This window comes from Phytophthora cinnamomi (genome assembly GCF_018691715.1).
Source record: "Phytophthora cinnamomi strain GKB4 chromosome Unknown Contig32, whole genome shotgun sequence".
Classification (NCBI taxonomy): domain Eukaryota; phylum Oomycota; class Peronosporomycetes; order Peronosporales; family Peronosporaceae; genus Phytophthora; species Phytophthora cinnamomi.
Genome location: NW_027150965.1, coordinates 323,910 through 336,448, shown reverse-complemented (window position 1 = coordinate 336,448; position 12,539 = coordinate 323,910). Strand labels below are relative to the sequence as shown.

The following is a 12,539-nucleotide window of genomic DNA, read 5'->3' as shown; positions in this document are numbered from 1 at the left end:
TCAGAATGATTTCATCATTCAAATTAACACTTATTTCTGATATTTATTTCGCGATTATATACAACCCAGTCCGCTTGATAAAACCCAAAACCCATTTTGGATGGGGCACGGGCCGAAGACGGGCGTTGACGCGGCGACGGCGTCCACGCGGACAGCGGTTGGTCTTACGAAGTGGGAGGCAGTGCGCGACCAGCTGCAGAGCTCCAGGAGTGCACGCGCGCTGCAGGACCGGTGGATACTCATCGCGAAGGACGTGGCGGCGTTCGTCGAGTGCGTGGCGGGCGAGGAGGACGAGGGGGAGGAGGCCGTTGCGAGGGCGCTGGGGGCATTTGCAGAGGCGACGGACAGAGACTTCGAGTTCCTGGGCTGCTGGAGGCGCGTCAAGCACTGCGCAAAGTTCAAGACGCTGCAGGGCGACAGAGCAGCGCAAGCGGACGCGGCGGAGCTGCTCGAGCAGAGCCTCGAGCTGCTGTTACTGTGACTGCTCGCGCTACCAACGCTGGCAGAGCCACCCGCACCACTCGAGAGACGAGGCGTGTGGCTTTGAGGCCAGCGACGCCACCGCCTGTGAATTTGGTGCCCATACAGCAACAGCAGCTGCGGCGGCTGGCGAGCGAGGTGAGGCGCAACAACGACCTACAGGAGGCAGAGATGAACATGAGGTTGTTCAGCGAGGCGCGGCAGTCGGAAGACTCACCGAGGTTCTTCAAACTGCTCAAGAGGAAGAAGTTGCTGCTGCTGGAGAGAGAGGTCGACGAGCTCGAGAAGACTCAGCAGCGAAGGAGATTGGGCTAGCGCGAAACACATAGTCGTATTATGCAGGCAACGTACGCTGGCAGCAACTGCTTCTCTTCGCCACGATCGAGGGCTGGTCTTACGGCAACGGGTCTGGGAGGTGGCGCTGGTCGAAGCGGTCTCCGGCGACACGCTTTCTTGGAACAGGCCGATAGGCGACTCGGCCATCTGGACTCGGCGCCGTGTCGGGGTTCATGGCAGGAGTGTACTTGGGACCTTCCCAGTAGATTCGGCCGCAGCCGTCACAAGCCCAAAACTTGACGACACTGTCCGGGACTTTTTTGCGAAGTCGCTCCGACATTTCCTTTCGAGCGGAGCAGGCGTCGATGGGGGAGAAAGTGTCCGAGTTGCACCGGGCACACCGCGAGGAGCGAGTGTCTACCAGGTCCAGCAACCCGAATTGCAATTTGACTTCGCGGAATTGCTTGTAGCACTCATCGTCTGACAGCACAAAGCAAGCTCCAGCGTCGCGGCGGCTAGGAAGGCTCGTGTCCCGAGTCAAGACGATCCGATTCTGCTTGGCAGCGTACGCAAGCATAATGCTTTTTGGGTCCTTGTTTCGAGTGCTTTTGACATCGCTAGGGTTCCAGGCGACTACATCGACTCCGATTGTGCGCAGCCAACGGCCCACTTGAGTCACCATGGAGTCTACCAGAAACTTGTATTCGAGGATTGTTGGCTCCGACTCAGTGGTACTTCCAATTCTCATGCCAATATCATCAGCATTGGATCCGGCAACAGGAGGGCTCGGTGACATAGGGCGCGAGTAATCACGGGAAACTGAGATACCGTCGATGAGTTTGATGCTGATCAAAGCGAAGAATGCCTTGGACTCCACCCAGATGACCTCTTCTTGGGATCCGGACCCTGCCGCAAGGTATCGCGCTTTTTGTAAGCGCGAGTCTCCGTACACCTCAATTTGCCGTGGCTGCGCAGAATTTTTGTCGAATGTTGGCACCCATAGCTTGTGCCCGAATGGTGCCACCGTACCCGGTGTAAACCCAAAAACGTCACGACACTCGGACGCTGATGCCAGCCGGACTCGGCGACGTCCAACACCGCAGAATCTTGCAAACTGCGCCACATCGAGCTTGCGTGTGGCGTCAATACACACCACTGACGGCGTATCTAAATGCCACCAATTCCAAAAGCCCAGGTTAGAGTTACCAGTAGCACAGATGCCGGAGTTATCACCATTGCTTACCATCAATAAGAATGCAAATGCTGTTCACCGCGATAAAGTCCTGAGTGTCGGTGTCGGCCTCGAGGTCTTGTAGCATCGCGGTGATCTGATCCATCGGTAAGAATTTCAGCGACGCATCAAGACTCGCGTCTAACTCGTGCGCTCTGGCAGCTTTTCGTTCCTCCCACATATCCTGGACCTCTTGGGGCGATACTAGCGGGGTAGCACGTTGTACTTCGTTTTCTGAGGAGCACCTCTGCCGCCAGTTTTCTTGGTACTGGTTTCGTAACGAAATAGCTTCAGCCACCTCAGCTTTAGTGAGTGAGCTTGCTTGCTTGAGGTGGCAGGCTTCGAGCCAATAGGATGAGCTGTCACCATCCTTTTCCTGGCTCCGCCTGGTCAATATAATAGCAAGCGTTAGACTAGGAATCGTGATCGCAAAGAACTTTTGGACTTACAGCTTCTCTGCAACTTGAACAAGACACAGCGCATCCAACGCCGCATATGTCAGTTGGTCCTGCGAAAGCGGGCGATGTTCCCAATCGCTAAGCTGCATTCGCTATTCGTAAGGAAGATTGCCGTTAGCATTGATTTCGTTTGTAGAACCCAATCAACTCACACCTTGTCGAGTGGTTTCCCCAGAATATGACGGACAGATTGCGATAAGCTGGTGCCAAAGGAGCCACAAGACTTCAAAGCTGATGTGTTCAACTGCAGAAAACAATATTACGTCAGTGCTCCGTTGATGGCGGATTAAAGATACGAAAGAACTCACATCTACGAACGGGTAAACTGTAGCAAATGCTTGGCGCTCGGGAAATGTTTGATGCAAAACTGCAACAAAACGCAACGTGAGCCAGGATCTACCACGTGAAGTTCGAGCCCACACATCGATGTATCGAACCTTTCAAGTCTGAATCAAAGCTGAAGCCCAGCTTGACCCACCGAAGTGATGTGAACAGCCGTAAGAGAAAGTCGTCGAACAGGAAATTGTTGTCCTGCATAACGTACAGTGTAAGCCAACTCTGCGAGGAATGACCCCTACTGGACACGCCCAACTTACATGAAGAGCAAGCAGATCGATGATGAACACCCGATCCGACGAGGCAATTTGGAGGATACTTGCCACCGCTGCCGTTGATTTCGACCGGGAGTTGATAGGCTTCCACTCGACATCCAGGCCCACCAGTTGCTTGGCACTGACCTTTTCTCCAGGAAACTGGCAATCAAACGACCCGAAAAAGTACTGCATTGCGCCTCTCACCCCGTCCTCTGAATCACAGAAAACAACATTATCACCCATGAGAGTCAGGGTGAGATAATCTACCCTTTCGAGTTCATGTTGGCTTGGATGTCCAGACTCTCCAAATTCGCCAGGCCCTGGACGGTTATGAAGAATCTGCGAGATGTCAACACCTGCAGCCGCCATCTTCTTCTCAAGTTGATCTGCACGCGTCAATTCTCCGGCAGCGACCATTTGCTTCAGCAGTTCCGTTTGAAGTATTGTGTCATGGCCAACAAAGGTAAGTGCGAGCTGCCAGCGCTGGGTTTCAATGAGTCGCATGAGACCGTCACGGCTGTACAATACATCTATCGGCATCAACCAGTTAGATTGCCATAATAAACACAGGGCAGAAGCGCTGCACGTACCGATATCCGGATATTGTTTCTGGAGATTGAAGTTCGACACAAATCGATGCGCCTAAGCAACAAACAGCAAAGTGTTAGTTTTTTTGTGTTGCAGACTGCAGCGGCCACCATTTGCGTACGCGCTTAAAGTCCTGGATATTGATCGTTTCGTTGATCAACGTTTTGGCGAGTGCTGCGTGATACAAGGCAACCCCATCAAAAAAGTGTTTCCACGCACGAAGCACCGTCACCATCTGTACCCGTATCTCCATCTTGCTCAAACGTTCTCGCTATCAGCTCTGCGGACGTCCAGTCTTTCGTCTGCACCATTCTCGTCACGATGGTCTCGAATGGCCAATCCACGTTAGCAAACGTCTCGCACAACTTGATGAGCGCTGCATGGCTCTTCGACGCAAGGAGGTGCTCCAGTGCGTTGCGCACAAGATCAGGATCAATATCCGTGATGTCGAACAACCCCACCATCTCCACGAGTAGCTTTTGGTCCTACAACACAAAATGGCAATTAGCATTGCAGCTGAGAATTGGTTTGGCGGTGACCTTACAATGGTCGAGTTGTTTCCCAGTCCATTTGAGCAGAAGGCCCGCAGCGCTTCGTTATTCCTGCCTTGAAGTCGACAGAGCTCTGCGTGTCGGCCGGCTGCTTCTCCGGTAACAAGCTTCCTCAATGCGTTCGCCACCAGAAACGCCAGCGGCGCATTGGGCTGGCACTTTTTGGGGCTCTTTTTGTCTGCGAGGGCCGCGTGCTTCTTTGACTTGCTGCTGCCGACGGCGCAACCAGCTTCGAACGGCGGCTCCTGCGCCAGAAGCAGCAGCACTCGCACCACGAACTCCCAGAAGGGTTGAGCGTCGCTTCCCTGGCCGAGGCGCGCGAATACGTCGACCAGCGTCGACTCGAGCGCGAGGAACTTGTTGCTGCCGCGCGTGGACGAGGAGCTGTAGAAGGCCCAGTGGATGCGACGCGCCCACAGCTCGGCGGCGGCGGCGCCACTGGTACTGGGTCGCAACCCATTGCAGCGCGAGTGGAAGATCCCCACCAGCTCCGGCCCCAGCAACTCCAGCATGACGACAGCGGATTCACTTATGCAGCGACTGGCAGCGGGTTGAAGTGACGCACTTGGGTACAAACGCAACTATCTTACGGCATATTCGTGAGTGAAGGTACCAAATATGTTTTGCACTAGGTTTTTCGCAACAAACTAAGTTAGAGAAGGATTCACGCCCCTTTCAAAAGACAATAGAGACCTTTCGAAGGCCGTGTTAGATGTCGGTTGTTGGAATCGCTGTACTACTATGCTATCCAGCAAGCGACAACCGGTAAGTTCCCATATTTGCTTTCGACACGTTCAGGATGTTGGAACGACTCCTCATCACAGTTCAACAGGTAGTACGCATTTTCTAGCCAAGAACAAAGAATATCATGCCACATGCAGCTAGAGCACGAACCTCGTTCTCTCTGCTGCTTGCGCGTCATGTGCTTAGCGATCTCAGAACTGCGGATGAAATCGGAGCCGTGCTGCTATCTGAGAACGAGCATGTAGAGCGACCACTAATTCCAGATGCTCGCTTCGATGCAAGCTCTTATCCTGATCCAAATTCCCTCGAAGATTACCGGTTCACGTGCGCGGAGCTACAACAGCTCGTCTAGCTGATGCACAACTCCGATGTATTCATCACTCTAGCGCCTCAAAAAGTCCAATACATAAGCGTAAAAAGTCTCGTAAAAGTTTTCTCGACGCCAACACGGAGGTGTTTCCTATCTGATAGGGGTGCCACACGTTTCTCCATCTCTCTGATGAAAGCGACAAGAAAATTCAGCGTCGAAAAACTTTTTACGAGACTTTTTACGCTCATGTATTGGACTTTTTACGACGTTACATGACCGCCGTGATTTACGGTATCCATTGGTATGACTTACACCAAGGTGAGGAAGTATCTAAAACTCTAAACAGATATTTTATCTGTTAAAATCACAAGTGGTTTGTAGCCACTTGTGCGTGTAACCCCTTTACAGAAAACCTTCAAAAGTATGCTACAGTGGCCACAATGGGGGATACTGTCTTAATTATCAAGGGGTCTGCACACCTGAGGGTACGATACTGCTTGCAACTTAGTTTCGAAAGCTCTGATTGACGAAAACTAATTGTTTATAGGCCTGTGTATCTCCTTTTTTGGGCCGATCGAGGGACGGCTTCACGATTCTACTATGCTTCGTGAGAGTAAGTTGCCGCCCTACTTAGCAAGTCATCCTGATATTCGTCAACTCGGTGCCATTATCTACGGTGATCCTGCGTATGGGATTGACAAGATGCTTTGCAGTCCATTCCAGGACGTTTTTGCGAGTGGCGCAGAGAAGAAGTTCAACAAAATTATGAGCAAGAACCGGGTTTCAATCGAGTGGATGTTCTCGATCATTAAGCAGAAGTGGGCATTCCTGGACTGGAATAAAAAACATAAGATTCTTTTGACTCTAGTAGGGCTCATGGTTCTCGTGGCCGTGGTATTAACTAATGCACTGACATGCATTCGAGAGGGCAATCAGATTAGCCGCTATTTCAACTGCTGCCCGCCCGACGTCACCGAGTATTTTCGAAAACCATCGCAGGTGAACACGCTGCTGCTTCGTGCTTAATCGATCTTCGACCGAATTAGTTGCAGGAGGTCGGTAATTACTTTCATTTGCACTTGCCGTTCTTGTTGACGCTTGTAGTGGGTCTAACTTGACTCACTACTTTAGCTTACACGTTGCGCAACGTGTATGAGGAAGCGTAAGTACTTAGTAATTACTTAGGTTAATTATATTTGAATACACAAATATAAGTTAAGTAAGAAAGGATTCCAAGTGACTTAGATTAGGTAAAATGAGAACTGTATTGCTTGTAAATTGATCTTCCTCTAAAATCTGCTAAAAACTGTTTATCATCTATGAAAGGGTTGGCAGCGGCTGGCTGTCAGAGTAATATGCATGACTCTGATTGGCAGAAAGATGCTGCTTTCTACCAATAGGATCTTTGGGTATGTGTGGACCACTCTTTGTGGTGGTCCACTTCAATGTATCCATTGGTGTGTCTTACACCAAGGCGAGGAAGTATCTAAAACTTTTAACAGATAACCTATCTGTTAAATTCACAAGTGGCTTGTAACCACTTGTGCGTGTAACCCCGTTACACCATCCCCCCCTTAAGGTTAGACGCGCGGGGTCCCCGCACGTCAATCTTTTGGAATTGACCATTCGTCAATTCTCCGCGTTTGGAGAAGAAATCCGCGCTCATTCAACGATGAGCGCGCCTCAGAAGAAGTCCGCAAAGTCGGTGGGGAGTCATCTCTCCATCGACGACTACTTCGAACGCCAGAAGGCGAAGTACGGCGACGTCGTCGACTTCGACGACGACGATGAAGACATGGAGGGCGAGGAGGACTCGCCCTCAAAGCGTAAAGACTCAGTGTCGAGCGAATCGCTCGACCCTCACGCCAAGAACGTTCGCCCGCGTGAAGGGGACGAATCGGACGCTTCGAGTTCGAAGCGTTCGCGTACTGAGAGCGATACCCCCACTCGCTTACGCTGGGGCTCTCAGTACTCCGCGCGCTGCTGCTGCAGCGCGTGATGTCAAAGCTCAAGGCTCTCCGCGCGCTGCACCTGCAGCGCGCGATCCATGGATGCCGTCCGCGTCCGAGATCGCGGACCGGTATGGGAACTCGGTACCTCCGAATGAGGTGCCGCTGTACGTATGCAGCGCCATCAAAGATGACGCTGTGGCTGCCGAGTTGCACTTTGATGCGGAAACGCATCAAAGGCGCGATACTACATCGGACTCTTTCATGAGCTCCGATGGTTTCAAAGCAAGAAGACCTCTTCTCGCAGCAAAGTGCCCGAATGGCAGGCACTTTGTCAAGCTGGAACGCCTTTGTTGAAAACTTCAACAAGAGGCCGAGTGCTTACCGTGATCGGATTAAGCAAGCGCGTGATCGCTTCGAGACGTACTCGAAGCGTGGAAAGCTGGAGCAACTTCATGTGACCCGTGGTCGTTGGCCTTGTTGTTGGGGGAGTCTGCGCCCTGCGCAGACTCATGTGGTTTGTCCATTGTTGCAGCTGACACTGTGCAAGTGTCAGCGGTTTTCTGCGGCTGCTGTATTGCAGTCGTAGATCCTCCCCCACTTAAAGTGGGAGCCATCACTCCGAGTAAACTCGGTAGGCGTGGATGCCGCATGGCATTCCCGTAGAACGGTGTATGCCCGGTCGAGGCATGCACTGAGTTGTTGATGGCAAACTCTGCCATCGATAAGCACTCGCTCCAGTATTGGAACGAGTGAGCGTAGCTCTTCAACATATCGACGAGCACGCGATTCACGCGCTCGGTTTGACCGTCCGTCTGCGGATGATCCGCAGTCGACATGGAAAGCTGGCTCCCAAGAAGTGTAAACACTTCTTGCCACAGGTGCGCTGTGAAGCGCGGGTCTCTGTCCGACACGATGTCGGACGGCATGCCATGGTGTTTGAACACCATGTCGACGAGCAGACGGGCCGTCTGCTTCGCGGTCACTTCTGTCGGCACCGCAGCAAGATGGTACATCTTGCTGAAGCGGTCGACGAAGACCACAACACCGGTATTCCCTCCGCTGTCCGGGGGAAGACCAAGGATGAAGTCCAAAGACATGGACTTCCAACACTCCGACGGAGTCGGTAGTGATCGCAGTGGAGCCTGCGCGAATGGCGCAGGCTTTACGCGTTGGCATACCTCGCAAGCACGGATGTACTTGCGCACCCACTTATACTGGTGGTGCCAGTAGAAGTCGCGCGTGAGAAGGACGTAAGTCTTCTCACGTCCGAGATGTCCCGCAGTCGGGGCATCATGATACTCGTACATGATCCTGAGTCGCAGGTCATGGTCATTCGGCACGACAACGCGATCCGCGTTGTCGTCGACTGCATTGTAAAGCAGTAGTCCGTCGTGCACACGAAAGCGGTGTGCACGCGCTCGAAGGTGCTTGGGCAGCTTCTGACGGGACATGTCAGAAGGCGCTGTGCCATAGGCCAGCAAGAGCTTCGCGTCCGCGTCGTGCGCGTACGCGGCCTTCACATCGTCCAACAGGGACGATGTGGGTTTGCTCGATCGCATGGCGTCAATGGCATTGACGTCAGCAGCTTCTGCGTAGTCCGGCCGACGTGATAACGCGTCGGCCACCACATTCAATCTTCCGGGTTTGTATTCGACCCGGAAGTTATACTCCGCAAAGAATGAGAGCCATCTCGCCATTCTTTGTGATATGTGTGGCGACTTCACTGCGGTGCGCAGTGAAGCATGGTCGGTGTAGACCACAAATGGTCTACTTCCAAGCAAATACACTCGGAACTTTGCGAGTGCATATTTCATGGCAAGGAGTTCCTTGTCATGCACCGGATAGTTGCGCTCAGCTGGCTTCAGCTGACGCGATTGGTAGTAGACGACACGATCACGGCCCTCGTGATCGTGCTGCATCAACGCGCATCCGATCGCGAAATCGGATGCGTCACACACTACGTGAAATGGGCGATCTTGGTCAGCCACTGCCAAGATCGGCGCCTCAGTCAAGCCCCGCTTGACTGCATCGAATGCTTTTTGGCAATCGGGTATCCAATTCCACACAGCTTCCTTCTTGAGAAGCTGTGACAGCGGGCGGATCTTGCCCGCATAGTCCTCCACGTACTTGCACAAGTACGTGGCCAAGCCAAGGAACTGCCTCAGTTCCCTGACACTTGAAGGCGTTGGCCATTCATTGATCACTCTGACCTTTTCCGGGTCAGGGCGAACACCATTCTTCCCTACGAGACACCCGAGGACGGGTATCTCGCTAGCCCCGAAGATACACTTCTTCAGGTTCGCGTAGAGCTTATGCTTTCGCATAAGCTCAAGTAGCTTCCGGAGATGCACCCTGTGCATCTCTACGTCGGTCTTCCCGTCTACAGCCCGGCTGTGGATGAACACATCATCGAAATAGCTCGGCGCGAAGTCGCGCACCGAGCGCAACAAGTGCGTTACGCACCTGTTGAAAGTCGCAGGGGCGTTCTTAAGCCCCTGTGGCATTACTAGCCATTCCCAGAGCATGCCGCTTGGCGTGTTCACTGCTGTGAGAGAGATATCGCTCTCATGCATTAGGATTTGATAAAATCCGTCTCGCAAGTCGAGAGTACTGTAAACGGTGCTCCCGGCCATCGAATCGATGATAACATCTTTTCGCGGTATCGGCGTCTGCGCCGGTACCGTCGCATCGTTCAGCTTGTTGTAGGCATGAACGATGCGCCATCCGCCCTGTGGCTTCTTGACACAGAACGTCGGAGCACTGTGCGGGGACTTTGATTCCCGCACTTGTCCTGCTTTACGACGACTTTCAAAGAAGTCGTCGATCGCTTTCACTTGCTCTCGCGGCAGTGGCCACTGCCGCGTGACACAGTATTTCGTGCCCGGCACGAGATCAATCTCGTGCTGAATGCCCTTATCCTGCGGAAGCTCCGCAGGAATGTCTTCCGGGAGTACGTCTTTGTACTCCCTCAACAATTCGTAATAGGACTCAACTTCAGCGAGTCCCAACCTTGTTCCTCGAAGCGCTCTCGCTTCGTCTTCGCACTGAGAGTGTCTTCACTCTCAGTGGTACTTCCCATGAAGAGCTGCCTCAGCTCTTCGCTCTCGCTCGCCGTTCTTTCGCTGTCCGAAGAACGCAGACTTGCTCGATGCGTCCATCGTGCAAGTCGCGCGTGAAGCGCTTCCAGCTCATGGCTGGAAGCGAAGTCAACTCCGACGCCGTCGTCGGAGGACTAGCGAGTTCCATGTCACGATACTGGAATCCAGTATCGGTGCGCGTCAAGACGCTTAGCGTCTTGACACCCGGCGTCACCGCCGCAGTCTGCCCAGCAGACTGCTCTTGTTGCGTCTCGGTCCCGGACCGAGACTTGCGCAGCGTTTTCCGCTTGCGCCGTCTTCTTGTTGTGCGGAGCCCGGCTCCGCACAGTTGTTCTTCTGGTCCAGGCCCGGCCGTGGACAGTTGTTCGCCGGCGGACCCTGTCCGCGGGCGCGCGATATCAAGCCCGGCTTGACCCGGATTTTCCTTCGTGCAGCCCGTGTAGTGGGTCTAACTTGACTCACTACTTTAGCTTACACGTTGCGCAACGTGTATGAGGAAGCGTAAGTACTTAGTAATTACTTAGGTTAATTATATTTGAATACACAAATATAAGTTAAGTAAGAAAGGATTCCAAGTGACTTAGATTAGGTAAAATGAGAACTGTATTGCTTGTAAATTGATCTTCCTCTAAAATCTGCTAAAAACTGTTTATCATCTATGAAAGGGTTGGCAGCGGCTGGCTGTCAGAATAATATGCATGACTCTGATTGGCAGAAAGAAGCTGCTTTCTACCAATAGGATCTTTGGGTATGTGTGGACCACTCTTTGTGGTGGTCCACTTCAATGTATCCATTGGTGTGTCTTACACCAAGGCGAGGAAGTATCTAAAACTTTTAACAGATAACCTATCTGTTAAATTCACAAGTGGCTTGTAGCCACTTGTGCGTGTAACCCCGTTACACCATCCCCCCCTTAAGGTTAGACGCGCGGGGTCCCCGCACGTCAATCTTTTGGAATTGACCATTCGTCAATTCTCCGCGTTTGGAGAAGAAATCCGCGCTCATTCAACGATGAGCGCGCCTCAGAAGAAGTCCGCAAAGTCGGTGGGGAGTCATCTCTCCATCGACGACTACTTCGAACGCCAGAAGGCGAAGTACGGCGACGTCGTCGACTTCGACGACGACGATGAAGACATGGAGGGCGAGGAGGACTCGCCCTCAAAGCGTAAAGACTCAGTGTCGAGCGAATCGCTCGACCCTCACGCCAAGAACGTTCGCCCGCGTGAAGGGGACGAATCGGACGCTTCGAGTTCGAAGCGTTCGCGTACTGAGAGCGATACCCCCACTATCTTACGCTGGGGCTCTCAGTACTCCGCGCGCTGCTGCTGCAGCGCGTGATGTCAAAGCTCAAGGCTCTCCGCGCGCTGCACCTGCAGCGCGCGATCCATGGATGCCGTCCGCGTCCGAGATCGCGGACCGGTATGGGAACTCGGTACCTCCGAATGAGGTGCCGCTGTACGTATGCAGCGCCATCAAAGATGACGCTGTGGCTGCCGAGTTACACTTTGATGCGGAAACGCATCAAAGGCGCGATTACTACATCGGACTCTTTCATGAGCTCCGATGGTTTCAAAGCAAGAAGACCTCTTCTCGCAGCAAAGTGCCCGAATGGCAGGCACTTTGTCAAAGCTGGAACGCCTTTGTTGAAAACTTCAACAAGAGGCCGAGTGCTTACCGTGATCGGATTAAGCAAGCGCGTGATCGCTTCGAGACGTACTCGAAGCGTGGAAAGCTGGAGCAACTTCATGTGACCCGTGGTCGTTGGCCTTGTTGTTGGGGGAGTCTGCGCCCTGCGCAGACTCATGTGGTTTGTCCATTGTTGCAGCTGACACTGTGCAAGTGTCAGCGGTTTTCTGCGGCTGCTGTATTGCAGTCGTAGATCCTCCCCCACTTAAAGTGGGAGCCATCACTCCGAGTAAACTCGGTAGGCGTGGATGCCGCATGGCATTCCCGTAGAACGGTGTATGCCCGGTCGAGGCATGCACTGAGTTGTTGATGGCAAACTCTGCCATCGATAAGCACTCGCTCCAGTATTGGAACGAGTGAGCGTAGCTCTTCAACATATCGACGAGCACGCGATTCACGCGCTCGGTTTGACCGTCCGTCTGCGGATGATCCGCAGTCGACATGGAAAGCTGGCTCCCAAGAAGTGTAAACACTTCTTGCCACAGGTGCGCTGTGAAGCGCGGGTCTCTGTCCGACACGATGTCGGACGGCATGCCATGGTGTTTGAACACCATGTCGACGAGCAGACGGGC

General features: G+C 53.0%; 2 protein-coding genes across 2 annotated transcripts; one reads left to right on the top strand and one right to left on the bottom strand.

Moving 5' to 3' along the window:
- Positions 1–100: 100 nt before the first annotated feature.
- Positions 101–481, top strand: IUM83_18544 (Glutathione S-transferase T3-like; the record flags this gene model as incomplete). Its single annotated transcript, XM_067943550.1, has 1 exon — positions 101–481. One exon carries the CDS (start codon positions 101–103, stop codon positions 479–481), a length of 381 nt encoding a protein of 126 aa, XP_067792912.1.
- A 393-nt stretch (positions 482–874) lies between these two features.
- Positions 875–4,689, bottom strand: IUM83_18543 (Exonuclease mut-7; the record flags this gene model as incomplete). Its single annotated transcript, XM_067943549.1, has 12 exons — positions 875–1,923; positions 2,000–2,373; positions 2,437–2,537; positions 2,600–2,689; positions 2,754–2,812; positions 2,883–2,976; positions 3,042–3,250; positions 3,395–3,568; positions 3,629–3,680; positions 3,748–3,800; positions 3,868–4,111; positions 4,171–4,689. The coding sequence occupies 12 exons, from the start codon at positions 4,687–4,689 to the stop codon at positions 875–877; spliced, it is 3,018 nt and encodes a 1,005-aa protein (XP_067792909.1).
- Between the last annotated feature and the right edge of the window lie 7,850 nt (positions 4,690–12,539).